This window comes from Punica granatum, chromosome 8, assembly GCF_007655135.1.
Source record: "Punica granatum isolate Tunisia-2019 chromosome 8, ASM765513v2, whole genome shotgun sequence".
NCBI classification, from domain to species: domain Eukaryota; kingdom Viridiplantae; phylum Streptophyta; class Magnoliopsida; order Myrtales; family Lythraceae; genus Punica; species Punica granatum.
This window is the reverse complement of record NC_045134.1, coordinates 25,064,768-25,084,865: the sequence shown is the minus strand read 5'-3', so window position 1 is coordinate 25,084,865 and position 20,098 is coordinate 25,064,768. Positions and strand designations below refer to the sequence as shown.

The 20,098-nt window shown below is 36.7% G+C and overlaps 1 protein-coding gene across 17 annotated transcripts; it reads right to left on the bottom strand.

The window, feature by feature from the left end:
* Positions 1–603: 603 nt before the first annotated feature.
* On the bottom strand, positions 604–4,878 carry LOC116189163. 17 transcript variants are annotated; one of them, XR_004152345.1, is made up of 9 exons: positions 4,271–4,877; positions 3,984–4,138; positions 3,675–3,857; positions 3,331–3,406; positions 2,733–2,866; positions 2,514–2,592; positions 2,089–2,369; positions 995–1,891; positions 605–860 (listed from the first exon to the last, which is right to left on the bottom strand). XR_004152345.1 is itself a non-coding variant. In XM_031518709.1 (6 exons), the coding sequence occupies exons 2-5, from the start codon at positions 4,122–4,124 to the stop codon at positions 2,775–2,777; spliced, it is 492 nt and encodes a 163-aa protein (XP_031374569.1). In that variant the 5' UTR covers positions 4,125–4,138; positions 4,271–4,863; the 3' UTR covers positions 1,482–1,891; positions 2,733–2,774. The 17 variants fall into 17 exon arrangements, 2 of the variants coding, with proteins under 2 accessions (XP_031374569.1, XP_031374568.1); XR_004152344.1 differs by having other exon boundaries at positions 2,520–2,592; XR_004152348.1 differs by having other exon boundaries at positions 608–860; positions 2,089–2,198; positions 2,328–2,369; positions 2,514–2,866.
* Between the last annotated feature and the right edge of the window lie 15,220 nt (positions 4,879–20,098).

Below are 20,098 nucleotides of genomic sequence, written 5' to 3'. Positions count from 1 at the left end.
AGAGGGCGAAGGTCTATCTTTCCAACTCTTGGCCCCTGTCAACTTCTTATGTTTATATTGATTGATATATCATCCAAATCACAATTATATATGTATTACATATATATATATATATCTTATTTATTTATTTATTGTGATTTTCAGTTTTCTTGTCCTATCCTAATTAATTTAATTATTTTATATGGAGCCATGACATTTCTTTTAATGTTAGCCAAAGGGTGTACAACAAGGGCATTATTAGTATTTAGTACGTAGGATCAATGGGGAAAATTTTATGATATAATTGTTGGAAACGAGGATAGGATATATATCTATATATATTTTAATGGTGAAATAAAAAAATTTTAATTAGTGCTACCTCACGTCATATAATAAGATATGATCGTTCAATAATTTTTTCTCTGAATTATTGTCCAAAGGCGGCCACTTGAATGCGTTAATAGTGAGCTGACTTTTTTTTTTTTTTTGTCGGCAGAGAATAACCAAATGATTTTAGCAGGAAATATAAAGTTAAAGAAATAATTGTACGAAGACTCGCAAATTATATTAGTTGACTTAACTAGTTGGCCAGTCCTTGTCCAGACAGGGCCCTCACTGATAAAAATACTGTTTGCTTTGCACCTGGACCCCATCTGTAAATCAATTTTTTGAATTAATAATAAATCGCAAGTTGTTTTTGTTTATCTAATAATTACCGTATGCCGTTCACAAGTTTTAAGTTTTAACTACTAATGAGAACCGTGAAAATTACATATAAATCCCACATCTCCTCTTCGTACAACCATCTGGGCGTGATGGTTTCTCCCTTCAGATGAATTTGATTTCTTCTCCGTGTCGCCTGGGATAACAATGTCTTCTATCTATTTCATCAGATAAAATCAGCTCTAATCAATAGCATAGTAATCTGATCATAATTGCTGAGAATGTAGGAAGATCCTGAATTTCTAAGACACAGACAACCGTTATATTACTCGGGAAAATAACAAATTCTTACCAAAGTTTTGCAGCTGCTCGAAAAGCTAGCAGAACTCGATGATTACTCCTGTTCGGTTGCGTTGATGGAAATCCGGGATAGCAAGCCCGATCTTCTTTGCCTCTTGGCCTATGTCATAGCAGGTCGTCGGGTTGGGGATCCATCCATTGGAAACGACTCTCCACTCCTCGCTCAACAACTTCCTCGCAGTTGTTCCTGCATTAAGCCACTTCTGGACCTTTTCTTCGCTAATCTCTCGGTTCCATAGAGAACGGAGAATGTCAAAGGTTGAACTTTGCTAAGAGAACCCGTTGTTTGATTTTTCATATCCTGTACTTGATTTCACTTGCCCACTTGCATTGACAAGCTGTCGTCTGACCTGAACCATGGATTACAATTTACTTCAACGTGCAGGTAGTCTCTGAACAGTTTGGGTGATGTTTAAAGGGGGTGACTGAGTTCTGTGAAGATCTATTCTCTTTTGGAGTCAACAAATCTGTGCATCTCATTGATTATCGAAATGAATGCGGCTACAGATTATTCGTCAAATGACTCGGATCCAAATAATCCACCGCTATAAGGCAATAGCACAATAGAAGAGCCAGCACAAATAAACTTCAGATTCTGTCTATGATCATCGGATCTTTCATCAGAAAATTCAACGGATGCCAAAATAACTAATGCATCAAAAGTTTCCTTTACGTTGCGCACACTGGAAAGAGAGACAGGTAGAACAAAGAAAATGATGGAGCATGGAAGGGCATTGAAACATCTGTGGAGGATATGCGTTGGAAATCGGTCAACAAGTTTCGAGCTTCTTCCAAAGATAGAAGGCTGTTCTGATGAACGGATCGGCCGATAGTCCTTCTGCATATGAGTCGAATTGGTCAAAAGGCCCGTTAACTTCCCCCCGTTATCCTGTAACAGAATTCAATACACACACTTCTCAATACCAACGAGCAGGAACTCGTTTAAGGTTTTGGCATCTAACTATAGACTGCAAAACACTCCTAGGGCCAATCAAGTTTTTAAATCAAATTGCTTGTATTGAAATATCTAACACTTCCCCAAAAAAAATTCAAAGACTGAACACCAATAGAGAGGAAAGAGCTCACACTTATGTAGCAACTCATACGTCAGTTTTACAGAACACGAGACCTCTGGTATTGAAGGGTACCATATACAAAGGGAGGTCATGATGTAACAGTGCCTCTATGAGTTCCTGCTGCCCAAATAAATCATACCTTATCAAAGGATTTTGCATGCAAATGACCATTAACGTGTTATAACATACAGGTGTTCAGGCGATCTTTGTCAAAATTTTCATGTAAATATATAATGGGCTATAAGTTACCAAACTTTTGCCGAGGACAGCCTAACAGCTTCGAATCAAAGCCTACAGCAGTGTACAAACATGACATCTGTTAGTTTGGAATCACTTTATCACATTGAACTGCCAATTGAGGTGTTAGTGCAAGAAAGAAAGATCAAAAAATGCTCAGGAGGGCCCATCACAACAAAGAAATAAAATTTCACAGACCTCTACCTATGAAGTAGAGTAAAGCTGCATTGCCCTCTTATCAGTTGATGATGACGATAAAGATTCCCTGTTGTGAGGGCTGAAGAGAACATCATGTTCGCACCACGAGAGGATATATACTATTGTTAACAATTCACATTTATGTATCTTGTTGCAGGGGCACTGACTATTATTACAAAAAGAAAAGGCAAAATAACATGACGTATGAGTGGGATTTACAGTGGTAAATTGCATAGCTGTCCAGTTGCTGTAGACAATAGTTCAATAACCATCAACTTTATGAATACGAGACATGGTGCTTTTGTGTGCTAATAGGATGGAGTCAGGATTTGTTTTTTGGATAACCGAGAGCCCTGAAGCAAGAGAGAGAAAATTATTAGTTAGACTATCTCCCCAAACAGCTCAAAAAGCAGAATTACTTGAAGATGCAAAGCATTCAGTTATCACTAAAACCAATAACAGACAGATGCTTCTAACTAATACTAATAGATGCCTAAATCCCTCTTTAAGTGAGCAACACAGACGTTGGACCTAATGTTCCTGCAAAGAATACTCAGTACCTGCTGTCCATACAGAGTCTAACAATCCATATTTATGACATGGACAGTTAAAATTCAAAGAAAATAGTTAACCCTGAGAATCCCTATATTCTCTAATTTCACACTTAAACCACATCCCACTTCAAAAATGCTTTCCCATGAAAAAATCTGAACCCACATTATTATCAGCCAGAAATGTCTTTGAAGGTTGACAAGAAAAAGATGACAGTGCATTCTAAAGGAACAGTCATTTTGGGAGCACTATCATACAAACTTACCATTAATATGATCACGGTGATGGTGGGAGGCAAAAACGATCAATCTTCTTGGCAAAGCAGCCACGATTTCCCTGAGCTGGTTATATATACAAAACGGACATATGCTTCAACATATATACCACGAGCTAAAATGAACTGAAGTTGTAGGTAGGGCCAATTTAAGCATAGACTTCGGGCTAAAAGTACCACTAGAGTAAATGCATTGATGTGTTTCCACACAAGTTAGTCAAAAAGCCATCAAAGGCCCAACCACTTCCAGTTATTTACAATTGACATTTACTGCAATCATGGTGCAAGTGAAATGTATATATTGGCATTAGGGAGGTGAGTGGTAACAGCAATACCTCTTCAAGAGATTCGGACCGGCATCCCGGATCCACTATTAGTGCATCACCGGAAGCGACAAAACTACTGTCTTTGCATTCCCCTGAATCATTTTCAGGAGCACACACGACCAAATTTGTGGTGTGAAAAGGCTTTGCTGTCTTACTTCTCATTGGTATAACAACAACACCGGGAGGGTACTCCTGAATGTACAAAAAACAAGCCAAAATACTCAAGATTAAGCCCTTTCGAGTGCAGATTGTATGAAGCAGATCTAAAGGTTATTACTCGTGAGAAGTTCAGAGAAGAAAGCACCATTGGAACCAGACCTGAAATCTTATGGTTGATGTCAGTTGAAATTTTGTCGGTTCTGTGGATTCATTTATTAGACCAATAACTGCCAAGAGTCCAACTCGAACACCACCCGGTTTCACATTCACAAGCCATTCCCGACAAGTATGTATAGACATCCATTTACAATGCTCTGCGAAGAGAATTTCGAGGTAAAGTCTCATCATATCACAAAACATTTTCATTTAGATTTAGGGGATGATGGGCACATCATAATAAAGAAAAAGAAGGGAAATTTTTTTTTTTCAAAATTGCGTTCACAGACCTCGTAAAATCGGGTTCTTGTGCAGCAATTTCGCCTCAACAAACACGAAATTGATAGGTGGCCCCGGTCCAAACTCTGCTTCTTCCACACACTTGAAGAACTTCCAGTCCCCCACGTCGGCAACCCCTAAACCAACACGCCCCAGAACCTGTCGGGCCCATGAAAGATCACTGTATTGAAACTCAGAATCCCCAAAAACAACAGCGGGCGGGAGAGACGGCAAATCAGGAACCTTCAATCACACACAAAATACCGAAATCAAAGCAGAGTTCAGGTCGAATCGTCTGAAGTCTATCTTCTCCGATCAGATTTCTACGCCTTGCACCAGAATCGGAGGCTCGACCACTCCTGCTGCGATGGGGTTCAATTCAGTGGTAGAGGGCAAGTCCCAGAGATCGGAGTCGGAGTAGAGGTCGTAGTCCCCCCCTTCCCCGAACTTCGGGGGCCGCGGCTGTCTGTAGAGGAGAAATTCGGCGTCGTTAGAGGGGTTTCTGAAGATCACCCCGAGCTTGTGAGCAGCCGCCATTGGTGGCGTACGTCTGAGAGGGCAAATGGACAAACGGCAGAATCAGAAGGCTGAGAGTTGGTTCTTTTAAATTCAACGGTTAGGTGAACAAGTTTAATCAAAGATTTTTATTTATTAATGTATTTCTTTTCTTTTTCCCATGGATGGAAAGCAAATTATCTTAAAAATGATTAGGAAATATAGCCCATCACCTTAAAGAATCTATTATATCTACTTTGATATTTAAGTAAAAGAGCTAATCTAAAACAAAACCCAATTACTCTCTTTTCTAAACATAACCAAAAATGAAAATTATTAGAAATTATACACTCCCAAAATTCTTTTCCTTATATTCACCCAAAGAAAAATTATTTTGTTTATAGTCCTTAACTCTTCCGTACGTTATAAGAGTAACTTTTTTTTAAAATTTTAAAGATTATTTTAGCAAATACAAAATAAAAAAGTGGAAAGGAGTGGCAGTGGTAAGGGGCCCATAATCTACAACCACACCGAGATTTGGCAAATTGTTCTAAGCGAAAAAAGTAGGATAAGCTGGCCACCATCTGTGTAAGGTTGTCATTACTTGTGATAACATTGTGCCTCCACTAACGTCTACTTGCCCTGCACCTATTATTTTGTATGTTTTCCTATATTCTTTTTAATGTTATTGCATTTTTAGTCCTTTAAAGAAATTAATGAATCACGGGTGGAAAAAATCTGAAACATTTAACGGAAAACAGAAAACTTCATGAAAAACACATAAGTGGCTACAAACAAAACAAATTTGAAAGTACAGGTTTCTATTTCTAACTGCTTTAGTTTTCGGCTATATTCAAAAACGAGCATTAGTATAGATTTTTTTTTCCTTAACTAACCCTCAAGAAAATTTCTCTTAAATGTTTCAGTACGTGTTTAGGAGTTCTACGGTTTTAACATAATTTTTGTAATGATCAAAATCTCCACTAAAAGCAAAATTAGGTATTTGTAATTTTGAGGAACTTTGCCCTTTAAGTTTCTTATATACACTATATTTTATTATGTTTAGCATTCTTTTTGGAGGTAGAAGAAATTGATAGTCACCTCATTCAGAACATAATATGTTATATATAAGGCTTCATCTGTAACAATAAAGGTTGATTTATGAAAATTCTATGACCGTTAATAAAGAGAAAAATATGAAAAACATATGAACCCTAAAAACCTAAAATTGAAGCATAACTCAAAAAACTTCACCAAAAAAAATCATCTAAATTTATGGAAAAGAAAAACAACCACTCGCTTTCCCTTGAAAACAAAAGGGTAAGGAAGGACTTTGATGGGGTGTGTGAATCTTGATATAAACGTGCAAATGTGTGTTTTATATGAAAAATGTTTAATTTTTTTCATTTTCTTAGTAGATTTCTATTGCTAAATATGTGAAATTATATACTATTATATTTTATTATATTATATAAAACCTTTAAAACTCGTCCGTCTCATGGTGGTGGCAACAAGGTGGAATTTTCTCACTTGCAGCCATCACCATCCTTTAAAAAAAAAGCCTAGATTAATTCACTAGTACATTGCACAGGTCGAAAATCTTTAAACAATAATTTTTGGATTATATTTATTTTTATTACTGTTATATTATCAAAAGTTACACAAACTTATAATCATAATCATACTCATAATGTGTATCAATTTAATGATATAGTTACTTCTAGCAAAATTTCGAGTAATCAATGAGGAAATAAAGGCATATTAATATATCGAAGTAAAAAATAATTCCTTATAAAAGAATTTTTAGAGAAGATCGTGAAATTTCAAAAATAGAAAATAAAGAACAAAATGAAAATAAAATTAGAAAAATTGATATCTATTTTTTTATAAAAAAAATTTGGATCCTTGTATAAATGTAAATAAAGATAATATTTATTTACTAGAAATACTTATTCTTAGTGGAGAAACACTAAAAATCTTGAAGTATATTTTAACGTTTCCTTTAACTATTATTTAGAGTGTAGATGTAAATATATGATACAATTATGCATATAATATGTACTAATAATGAAACATGTTCATTTTAAAGACTATTATATAATTAATATTTTTTATTATATATATACATATGTATCATACTGCCTAACTATTGGGAAAAGTTTTTTCTTTTTTCTTTTTTTTTTAAATTTTGAGCAAAGAAAAGACAAAATGAGTTTTTAAAATATTGAAAAATTCTTAGGACCAGTCACATAATTTTCAATCGATTGCTTAAGTACAAAATATTTTAAATTGCATGTATGAAAACTTGAACCAATGACCTCAAACTTCCTAAGAGCCACATACCTAACCTCTTAGCCATTTAGGCAATAGCCATGTTTGTTTTCTTTTGATCATTATTTTATATCTTTAATCATAACAAATGAAGAAACAACTTCAATAAAAAAAATTTCTTTGATTTATTATTTCAATTATTTGAATTATTGTGTATATATTTTATATGTAATAGTCTCTCTTAATTTTATATGCATTATTTATTATTATTTCAGGAAGTTCTTTTGTCGAGTTGTCGAGGCTGAAGGGATCCTGTACACATACGTGTGCTCCAATTCCTTTGCTGGCTACTTCCTCCCTAGTGTGTGTCAACCCGGAATCTTGGCCAGAGCTCCACCCCGAGATAGAGTTGTCATCTTCGGAGATGGGAATATAAAAGGTAAGACCAGTATACTCTCAGGAAACTTTCACCATACATGGGATATATTTGCAGCACAATGTCATTTACTAGGCATAGATGCTTTAATTGAGCCGAATCTTGCGTTTCGTCTTTTCAATATGCGGCCATCTATAATGAGGACGAGGATATAGTGAACTATACTATCAGAGCTGCGAACGACACGAGAGCCTTAATCAAGACTCTGTGCATCAGACCTCCTGAAAACATGTTATCAGTGAACGACCTTGCATCCATGTTAGGACAAGGACATGAGGATAAGAATGTGGAATGTATTGACAACTCCCGGTACACTATTTTAACCAGTCGACCAAACCTAGAGGAGTGAGTGGATCTTAGCATACTGTTAATGACAGGAACTGCCGTTGATTGGCCACAACTATTGCAACATTACCGACTTTGATCAGTTATCTTTTTGTAATCTAATCGTGGAACTACCATCCTCTCCAGAAGATTTATCAAGTCAAGATCCAACTGACTTAACTATGTAATCTTCCAGAAACCTCAATTACCAACTATGGTTCAACTGCCACAAAATCAAGTAAATGCATGAAACTAACATCAGAATGTGATTTTTCAGGGGCTTCAACGTTCTCATTCAATATGCAACCAAGTACTTCGTCCTGTAGAAAAGCATCCGCTGCTTTGATTATATCCCGAAGAAGAAATATCCGGACCCTTAAACTCTTTTCAGACAAGATGAACTGTAAAAGGTCTTCAGTAGCAGCAACAACAGCACGCCTGTCAAATGATTTCCAGCCCATAGAATTTGAAGAATCTTCTTCATTGTTAGAAGGTTTTTCTGCCGATTCAGATGCCTGTTCAGATATCGCAGCCACCTGAAGAGAAGCATGAGATGTAATTAATATTGTAATTGAAGCATGCATAGCCATTGTCAGCAGCCTAATTAGATATGAGCTTTATGATCAATTATGATGTCACTCTTATATTATTGTAAAAAGCAAAGAAAAGTCAGTTGAGAAAAAACACTCCAACAAATTATCCTTTCAAACCAAAAAACAAAAGAGAGAGAAAAACTCTCCAATAATCAGAAATGATAAGCAATTTAGGGTCCTCCAGAAGTATAGTAGTTGGACAATATAGCTTCATGAGATGCTAGAGAAGGAGACATGTTTCCAATTCTTCCCACCATAAGCAGAAAAACATGTGGGATGGCTAAAATGTGTCAGGAAGTCAAATCATCACATTCTTTTCATTTAATATTCATTCTCTCTCTCATGAAGAGGAAATTAAACTGAAATATTTTTTTCCAGGTTTTTCTACAATCAAATAGGAATATAAGTTATCTATAAGGAAGAAAAAGGAGGAAACAACCCACCAGACGTTCTAACCGATTCCACCGAATAGACCCATCATTACGAATGAGAAGTTCCCGCAAAATTTTTCTCATGTCAGGATTCGGGTCTGCCAGAAGTCTCCCTATGACAAAAGGATATGCCTTCTCAATAACTTTGAAGTCAGGATCGAGAACTTTTGCTGTGCCTTCCGATGAACCAAGTGCCCTTATTACAAGAGCATAATCAGGTGGCAGGGAGAAATTGAACTCGTACATAACATCATATAGCTGGTGCATTACTCCCTGAAATTCAAAGCAACAAAAGCAGAATAGCGATTGTTATCACTAAACTTCCGGTCAAGATAGGGAAGACACAAAACCTCAAAGAACCCAGTGCTTCTGGTCAGATCTTGCATACATGAATTCTAAAAGAACTGACAGCTAGAACCACATAGATGCATGCTGCTGCGAGAATGTGATAGTTGGAGAATAACCCCAGTTGTAGGATTCACCCAGAAAATCATGCTAACTGACCAAGGAAAAAGAAGTAATACATTCTAGCTTATTTTGGTTGGAAAGATCCAGGTAAAAGATGCCATGTAAGTTTGCCATTCATCTGTAGTTGAGCGCTTATAAAACCCCTCTCATTTCATATTTCATAACTAACAAATTATTAATGTTTAAAAAATTAATGAAAAACATTTGGATTTCCACAATATCAGGAATTGAAGAGCTGGACGTTTATACTTCTCTGATGATGAGGCTGCTGAAAATCAAGAAAGAACAAGAAGGAGTTTTGAGAATGATTTGCCTCATTTAACCCTAAACGAGTTAGTCGGCCTTTATTTATAATAATCACAAGAAATACAACAGGATATCATAAAGATTACAAAGAATATTCTAAACCGATTTATCAAAGAAACAATCACGAATAATATTCCTAATATCATCTAATACCCCTCCTCAATCAGAAGTGGGGACACCACTAAGAGATCTGTACGCAACTGAGCATGACGTGTGAAGGACAAACTCTTTGTAAAGATATCAGCTAGCTAATCAACAGTAGGAATACAGCGGACACGTAGATCACTAGAAGCTACACGTTCACAAACCAAATGAAAGTCTAGCTCAATGTGCTTCTTACGTGTTAGTGATGTGCCATAAAGCCAGTTTGTGTATTTGGATAATTCCTTTTATGACAATGCAGTTTATTTTATTATTCATATATTGTCTATGTATATTAGAATAAAGTCCTTAGGATATTTTGAATGCTTCATTATTAAAGAGTTAAGAATATGAGTGGCAGTGTATTTCGGTAAGAATATCTTTAAACTGTTCATGGTCGTAGGAGATTTAACCGGGCACTATCTCTCCGGATAAATCGTCACCTCTGTCTGTATCAATGATTGGTATATAAATACTAATGACGATGGAGTTGTGAGTCTCATGTGATATGACAATTGTTGTCAAGACAGACATATGGATGCTTATACAATAAGTAGTCGAACGTAAGGTTCAAATAATATTGATAGAGTAATTTACTAATATCAATGAATATTATCTAGATCGGATCAGTGCATATAGTCCTTAGATCTGAAATAGAGCGCTATTTCATGTATGGATAATTAGAGTTTGTTACTGCTAATATATTTGTCCTTAGAATGAGTGTTCGACAAACAGTGATTCTAGTTAGTTATATTTGATGGTAGGTGTATGATCAAGACGAAATTCACCAACCTGAGTAAATAGGGAAAAGGTCCTATGGATGTGAGTTTTATTCTGGATCGAGAAATCATCGACCGTAGTAGATAGACTTAAATAGAAAAGGGTTTCTGTTTAAGTTCTACAGATCTAAGAATGAAACTAGAGAATCCATTTGGTCGGTTAAAGGGTTTGACATTTACCGTAACTCTAGCTAGATCAAGATCTCATAGTGAAGGGATTTAGTACATGGTATATACGGTCACAGGTTCATTAGAATGTTTTAATTATACATTCGTCACCATTTGAATTGTTATGATATGCTGCTAGGCGTCACTCATGAACTTTAGAAGCTGATGTCATTTTGGGAATTATATTTTTGGCTATGAAAGGAGTTTCTAATAATGTCAACTCCCATTGCCATTTGGTGATGAACCTAGTTAGTCACACACATTGAGCGCGTTTAAACCGAGAAAAGAATTAATTCTAATTAAGGAAGTTAATTATCAAAAGAGACTTGCAATATGATTGCTAGGGTGCTCGCACATCCTGAAGCCAAATTCAACATCAATGTTAAATCTAATTGAATGAAATACAAGAGTTTCCTTATTTGAAGAGTTTTTATAAATAGGTTATCTATTGATGGAAATTTGTGTCAAGAACAATATTGATCTTTCTTTCTTGCTTGGAGGGCAAGTCATTAGATGACTTAAAGTGCAAGAACTAATTTGTGATTAATTAATTAATATAGATTAATTAATAATTCCAATTAAATCCCTAGGGTAAATCTAAGAATATATATATAGTGTTTTACGATTAACCCTAAGTTTGTCATTTGTTCTTAAAACCGGAAAGTGAGAAAGAGAGAATAAAAGGTTTCATTGAGAACCCTCAGCTCAGCCGTGCCTCTGCCCGTGATGGTCGGAGGCCATATCGGCCTCGGTTCGGTGAATCAGTGTTGTCCAAGACATCCTTGAAGTGTTCTTCTCCTTTCGTGGCGATTTCATTTGAGTTTGGTGGCCTAAATCGGAGTGAGCGCATCGAGAGGAGGCTATTCTCAGGGTAACATGTTCGTGTGGACGAGCTAAAGACCAGACAATTAGACTGTTCCATTGATCAATCGATACAAACTAAATTCCGCAAGAGTAAGTACGAAGGTAGTGACTTTCTTTTGGATTCATTATATATTGTTATCTATTCGTTAGAAGATGATTTTATGTGTTAAGATTTGAACTTGAGGTTTTGATTAAAAACGAGCATGCGATAAAATTTTGATTTTTACCAATATTAAAGTTTCCGTTGGGCACTGTCGGTTTTATAACAGTGGTATCGGAGCCACCCTTCTATTCGAATCGAGCACAAGAAATCGTTTCTCGTGATCGGCCCATGATCACCTAACCGATGATCCCTTTCGGCTATGCATGGGAACCGAACAGGTGCGAGGAGGCCCTCTCAACTAAAAATAGCCGTTGTTGGACACTTGGGCTGTCTCGGTGATGCGGCTGAAGACGTGGCAATTTTATGTAATTTAGGCATTTTTGTAATTTTTAGGAAATAGTTTATTTTAGAGAATTTTTTTATTTTCTTCATTATAATTTCGTTTTTCCTATTTAAGTGATGTAAGCCCTAGGACTAAAGACAAAGTTTTTGGATTATCAATAAATTTTTGGAGTTACCGTGCTCTTTCACCCATTCTCAGATTCGATTTGAGTTGGATGTCAATTTCCTAGGAATTCGATGAATCAATAGGGAATGATGCAGCAGGAGACGTGGCAAATCGGTATCTCGAGAAAAACAGGTTCTGACGACCTAGTCTCGAGGGAAACAGTATCTAGAGCCAAACATGAAATTTTAGGGCATCAAACAGACAATTTTATGTTATTTGGGCTTTTTTTTGCATATTTTAGGAAAAGTTTATTCTTTCTTTGCAATTCCATAAAATAATTTATTTCCTTTGTCTTAAAATAGTTTATTTCCTTTGTTGCAATGTCGTTTCTTCTTATTTAAGCGATGTAAGCCCTATGGCTAAAGTAGTTTAGTTTTGATGAATAAAATTTTGTGAGAGTATTTTCTCTATTATCCTAAATTCAGCATTAATTGAATCAACGAATTTGATGCCTATTCCCTGATATTCGTATAATCAACAGGTTATAGAAGGTCGTATTTTCGGTATTCTGCAAAATCAACGGATCTGTGACAGGTTCTACGCTAGTACACTACGTCAGTTGGTATCAGAGCCGCGTTCGATCAGCGATGCCGCCCCGAAGTACGGTTAATCAATGTCGTGTTGCGGAGAAGGATGAATTGGATCGAGGGATCGAAGACATATCATATGATGAAGCCAATCTAATTTTCGATATATATCTAGATGAAGATCAAGAAGAAGTTACATAATTTGTATTTGATGATCAAGGCAAACCAACATTCGTTGTCAACAAATCCGTATTAAAGGATATTGAAAGTGATAAAATTTTTCATTATTATGCTCAGATTGAGGATATTCTAGATGAAGAAATTTTCAATGCAAAGGAAGATGAATTGATGCTTACGGTGCCGATTTCGGAGGTTATTCAGTTGCCAAAATTGGTCGAAGTGCACGTGACTCGATCAAGAAAGCAAAGATTCAGTGAAAGTGTTTATTGGCTAAGAGGTGTACGAAATTTTATGTACGAAGAATTAAGAGAAAGAGTTTGCAAAGAGAAGAAGGCTTTCAAGTGGCAAGTGAAAAAGCAGCAAAAGCGTATTAATCTCTCTATTCGTGAAGATCAAGGTGATAGTTCGGACAATGACAATTCGAGGGCAAATTCTCTCAATCCAGGGGAGAATGATGCGGCCGAAGACGTAACAATTTTATGTAATTTAGGCGTTTTTACAATTTTTAAGAAATAGTTTATTTTAGAGAATATTTTTATTTCCTTCGTTATAATTTCATTTTTCCTATTTAAGCGATATAAGCCCTAGGGTTAAAGACAGAGTTTTTGGATTATCAATAAAGTTTTGGAGCTATCGTGCTCTTTCGCCTATTCTCGGATTCGATTCGAGTTGGCTGCCAATTTCCTAGGAATTCAAAGAATCAATAGGGATTGAAGGTCGTAGTTCCGGTATTCTGCAGAATCAACGGATCTGTGACAGGTTACTTGCGTGTACGCTGCGTCCTCGGGCTGTTGTTGGCTACTGGAAATTGTCTCGGGCGGTTGCTGGGTTGTCTCGGCGGCTGCTGAAGTCTTCTAGATGCTCGAGGACGGAACTAGGCTCTCCTAGGTGGTTGCTAGGTGGTTCGACTGCTGCTAGTTCCTTTAGGGAGGTGGCTACTGGACACTTCATGGCTGCGAGACACTTGGTGACTGCTAGGCTGCTCTCGGTGGTTAGCTACTGGTCGGGAAAGAGGCTGGCTACTACTAGCTGCTCACGGGCTACTGTTGGCTGATCCCGGGCTGCTAAGAGCAGTTGTTGGCTGGTTCTAGGCGGCTATGCTTCTTAGCCATGAAAGTGGCTAAGGTGCACAGTTGTCCCGAACCGACAATGGTTGCATGATAGGCAATTTTTGATAATTTTGGAAAATTAGATTTTTGAAACAATTGATTACCAATATCGTTTTCGTAAAATTTGATTTTGTGGAAATCAGATATTTGATACCAATTCTAATGAGATTAGAAATTTGATATTTGATATCAAAAGGGATTTTGGAAGATATGCTAGATGTATGATATCTTGCATATTTTTCAAAATGGAAATTTCCTAATATGTGATATTAGGGTATTTTGTAAAGAGTTAGAACATTGGCACGAAATTTATCTCCTTTTATGCTATTAATTTCCTTTTATAAATTTTGAGCACGGTGTGTGATTATGGACTTTAGGAAATTTTTGCTTAATTCTTGTGGCTCTAGGATTAGGCTAGTAATAAGTCCATGATCATGCTTTTATCGATTCCAAATACATATTTATGCATGTGATGTATGAATACGGATAATGTGTAAAGTGAAACTAAATAGTAATTAGGTCACCTAAAAGAAAATTTTCCAAATGAAATATTAAGTTAGAAATGGCACGAGGTTATGAACCTTTGTCATGGCTCTCCACAAAGTATTCCCCATAAAATTTTAGTTTGTTTTGCTGTCAGTCGTGGACATACAGGGGCACGAGATAGACTAAGTGATCTTTCTGCATGAATGTTAAAACATTGATGTCTACATTATCAGCTGCCAATAGTGACAGGCACCTGAGGTAGCTGGCATCTAAGGTTTGGTGGGTTAGACTTAACTATGTACGAAGGACTAATAACGATATGCACCTGAGGTCCGGAGTACTAGGAGTCGAATTGATTGAGTTGTACATAGTGATGTACTGAACAAAGAGTTGTTCGCTTGTAGAATGTTTGTTTTCAATAATGGCAGGTAGCTGAGGAAATTAGTATTTTATGATAATTCAATCACCTGTTAGGAATCTCTCTCGATTATGATTCTCGTTTTCTATTTTGGAAGTGTAGAATTTTAAAAGATAGTGGGAGATCATATTGATTGAAAGTCCATGATCATTATGGTTAGTATACATAAAATCACTAATATAATTTTGTTATTTTCTACAGTCATGATAAGTGTGAAATCAATGAATCATCTCTCGGGCATACTGAATGATAACAGGCTAACTGGGCCTAACTTTTTCGGACTGACTCTATAACCTGAACATTGTCTTGAATATGGTGGCTTTAAGATACATCCTAGAGACTTAGGTAGTTGATGCTCCCGGTGAGGATGCCTCAAATGATCAGCTGTGCTCATATGAACTATGGTCAGCTGCTGATATGAAGGTTCGTTGCTACATGCTTGCTTCTATGATCGATGAGTTGCAGAAGCAGCATGAGAACATGAAGAGCGGTCAAGAGATTTTGAAAAACCTCAAGGAGCTTTATGGGGATAATAGCAAGACTGCACGATATGAGATATCGAAGGAATTGCTCCGTGAGAGAATGCAAGAAGGGACTGAGGTTGGAGCTCATATGCAGGGAATGATAAGCTTGATTCAGCAGCTTGAGACATTCGAGTTCCAGATGGATAAAGGACTTCATGTAAATTTAGTCCTTCAAGCTCTCTCGGATTATTTCTCAGGGTTCATTGTTAACTTTCACATGAACAAGCTTTTATTTTCACTGTTTGAACTGCTGAATATATTGGTCACTGCCTAGAATGCTATGACTAACAAGAGGAAGGATAAGGAAGTCGTTCTTGTGGCTAATGCTTCTTCCAGTAAGACTGGTAAGAAGAAGAAGAAGTCCAAGAAAGGTTCTTTCCCTCCGTCGTCAGCAGGGGTCTTCAAGAATAAGGGCAAGCAAAGGTTGTTGCGGATAAGGAAACTTGTTTCCACTGCGGCAATAATGGACATTGGAAGAGGAATTGTCCTCAGTACCTCACCTCGCTGAAGGTGAACAAGGGAAAGAAACATTCGGAAGGTATGTCTATCTCTTGTTATGTTAGTTTCAATGGTTCATATAGCTCATCTACCGCTTGGGTTCTTGATACTAGTGCGAGCTCGGTTTTATAACAGTACGTGCATGAAACATGGGATTCACAGCCAAGTAGGTAACCAAAACATTGGCACATAACACTATTAGAGGAAAAGACAAAGAAACACCAATCTCCTTAAGCAAGTGAAGAAGCTCCATAGTTTTAGCAAACGGTGAGCAACCTAACGATATTTCGCTTCTTTTAGAGCACAAGACAGTCGGCTGTTTCTTTGCTCGTTAAGAAATTAAGACTCCGTTTGGGAACGGAGTTTAATTTTAGAATCATGATTTTGATTTTAACTCTACCGACTACACAACAAAAACACACGTTTCCCAAGTCAAATTTATAATACAATCTCATTTGTCATTTTCTAGAATCAAAATCAAAATCAAAATCAAAATCAAACTCTGTTTCCAAACGCACCCTAAGTTGCAACCCAAGAAGATACAAAAGCCAAACGTAGAACGGCATGTCTCCAAGCATCTAGCCCGATCTGCATCAGTATATGCAATCAGAGAGGCCGTGGAAAACCGTTGAAGCAATAATCCATGCGTGATTGTACCAGCCAAATGGCAAAATATCCTCTTGACAACTTGTGAATGTGGTGAACGAGGCCGATGCATAAAATGACTTACAACAGTAACCGCAAATGTGATGTCCTGGCGAGTCATGTAGACATACTGAAGAGAACCAACCATTTGTCGATACAGAGAAACATCCGAAGCAAGCTCACCTTGCTCGGACGAAAGGAGATACTTGGTGGCAAGTGGTGTGGAGACCAGCTTCACGTGTTAAAGCTGAAAACACGGCAGGAATTTTAGAAACATACTTTCTCTTATTAATGAAAAGCCCATTCGACCGAGAAGAAACCTTGATGCCTAAGAAATAATGTAAAGCACCTAAGTTCTTCATAGCAAACTCCTTGGATAGTTGGTCAAAACGAGACTGCAAGACATCTGCAGAATCACCCGTAATAAAAATGTCGTCCACATATATCAGGAGATAAACACAATGACAACCACCACATATTGAAAGATGGAAGAAGGTAGAGGTAGCGGTGGCAGCGGCTGTGAAGTGACTGTGTTAACAGGTAGTGTCTCCTGCTCTGATACCATGTTGAAAATCAAGAAAGAACAAGAAGTTTTGCGAATGATTTGCCTCACTTCACTCTAATCGAGTTAGTAGGACTGTATTTATAATAATCACAAGAAATACAAGAGGATATCATAAAGATTACAAAGATTATTCTCAACCGACTTAACAAAGAAACAAATTGCGAATAATATTCATAATATCCCTAATAGTGGCACCATATATTTCGGGCATTTGTCACGCTCAATCAGAGATTGGCTTTGTCTTACGTGGCATCTCCTGAAACTTCATCTTGACTTTTATTATTTTATATAGATAGATTTTGTAACCTCTTAATTAACTACAAATTATTTGAAATTAATTGATTGTTTAATTAATTTCAAGATAATAATATTTAAATCGATTAACACACGATATTGATGTACAGAGTGCAATTTTGAATGATCTTCTCGTGTTAAAACTCTACTTAGGAGTCTCCCTGGGATAAATTCGTACCGACTGTTTATAGGTCCAATTCAACTTGACATTAGAATGGAACGTACAGCTAGTTGGGAAGGGACATGATTTCCATTAACTATATGAAATACTAGGCCCTAAAAAGTAAAGCTTCATGTGTGTAGTTACATAACGAAAAGCTTTTCCACAAAATAATAATAATAATTGATGGGAGTAGAATTCCCAGAGAATCAATGGACGACTTCGGCAATAGCTAGTTAGGGCATATAGTTGATTAAAGAAATAGTGCCCTTTTTATTCTCCTTCAATAAATTTCATCTCCTTTTTTTTTTTTTTTGTGGTGACGCGAATGGAATAGACTCAAGCCACGTGAAATTAATTATCTTCGTGAATGAATCTCCTAAAATGACGTAATTGACTTGGAGGTGAATTGATGATTCTAGTGGCTTCAAGAGAGAAAGGAAAAGAGTTGAAAGAATTTAATATAAAAAAATTAATTGTAATAATATATAAGAAAAAGTAAGAAAGTGAATTAAAAAAAATTATGTGTTGTTGAATTGAAAAAAAAATAAAGTTAAATTAAGTTAATTTCGCGGTTTATTGGTTGTGTGGAAAACTAACTGTCAGCCTGGTTAAGTTAATCAGGTGGTTGAATCGAAACAAGTTAACGGGACAGATTCCTAGCCTCGTCGCAAATCTCACTGGTCTTTTTTTCTTGTAAGACTTTTCCTTCCGTTATGGAATCCTTTCTATTCCCTCCTCAGGCTGGAGAGCATGCTTTAATTTACCGGAACCATGTCTCGCAGGGACTTATCATTCAACAACCTCAGTGGTCCCACCTGCGAGATTGTGATTGTGTCCTATGTGAGATGGACTTTGATTATCGAGTTTGGGCGCTTAAGGTGGGAAGTGAGAAAAGAAAATTGTACCCCATATATATATGTTTGTGTGTGTATTGTTTTGCATGTATTTATATGCTGTATTAATTTCTTCGAGTGATGATATTATTTTTAAGATACGTATTAAACTTTCTAGTCCACGTCTGTAGATGTATGTTACACAATGATTAGATTTATTATGTTATTATTATAATAAGAAGTGAAAAGGCCAACCTCTAATATTAATCTTTTCTATGATATTATAAATATCTTTTAACTTACTCTTTTTTTCCCTAAGAACTATGGTCTTAGTAAAAGTTTTATAGAATCATCGGAAAAGGTAATATAAGTTTTGTCTGGACGAAGTTTACCCATTTATTGTAATTGTAATTTTAATTGTATAGGAAATTACAATTCTACTCCCTGTTAAATTTGTGATTATATTATAGTCAAGTTTATATATTTTTATATTATATATACAGATGCTATATATATAAACTCTCTCATAATAACTAACTAATATCTATTACTTATGTTGTGTTTGATAACTCCAATTACGTACTGAAATTAAAATTCAGCATTTAATGGAATTAAGCTTATTTGATAATACAAAATAAAAAGTGATTTAATTTAATGAATCAATTAAAAAAGTGTTGAATGAGTAATGGAAAAGTCACTTAATGATTCAGCTCTCTTTTTACTGACTCGCTCAGCATGGATTACTTTTTTTGTTTCTTTGTAGCGGTGTCCTTGAACTTTTTGGATTTTGCAATCTGGTCCCATTCCCATATTTCGGTCCGACTGTTAGAGAGAGAGAGAGAGAGACGGAGCTGGCTCAAACGCAAGGGGTGGTGGTACCCCGATCCCAACCACCACCGCTATAATCGATGCCGCCGGCGAAAATAAAACCAAATATTTCTCGTCAAGTGAAAAGAAAAATTATACCGGAAGTTCAAGTTTTTCTCAAAATTTCAATTTTGATCCCAATTTTTTTACAATATAAAAAATGATTTTAGTTTGTCTCAGAATTGACATGTCATTGATGTCCTCTTACTATTTACGTCTATTTTCCAACATGGACATTTAATGGTGAGTATGTGGAACCCACCTTCATTAAACCTTAGCTCAAATTGGATTTAAATAATTAAAAAAATAAAATTAAAAAAACGAAAATTCCCAGATTTTGAGGGCAACGATCTACGGGGATGAGATCAACGACATTTCATAAGTGACTAACAACCACAGCTGGAGGGTGATGGTCGATAAGGTAATTTGCATCGAGTTGGATAGGGTCCACCAACTATGAGCCTGATAGGAGCCAAAGGAGGACCCCATGGCCCATAAAGCGTAACCCAACATTGAGCCCCACAATTGGATCGTGCAAGGCCACTTCTGATGTATGAGATACTGTGTTGGGAGGCTCGACGGGTCTCCCCACAAGAGAAGGCTTAATCAGCCCTCCCTTGAAGGGAAGGTCCCTTGGGAAAAGGCTCGACGGGCGCTTTTCCTAACATGGGGGGAGGCCCACTAAGTCCCCTCAAAGGGGGAGGCTCGATGAGCCCTCTCCTCGAGGAGTGGTTCGATGAACTTTTCCCCAATGTGGCGGGATGCTCGACGGGGGAAGCTCATCGAGCCTTTCCCGCCACGTAGGGAAGGCAGATCGCGACCTTGTCTTAGTTCGTTATATGT

Bases quoted from the DNA above. Each gene is read 5' to 3' on its own strand.
- LOC116189163 (XM_031518709.1), bottom strand. From the start codon at position 4,124: ATGTCTATACATACTTGTCGGGAATGGCTTGTGAATGTGAAACCGGGT. The intron at 3,858-3,983 runs GTCTGGTTCCAA...TTGTACATTCAG, and splicing joins CATCAACCATAAGATTTCAG to GAGTACCCTCCCGGTGTTGT. The intron at 2,867-3,330 runs GTAAGTTTGTAT...CTCTTGCTTCAG, and splicing joins TCACCGTGATCATATTAATG to GGCTCTCGGTTATCCAAAAA.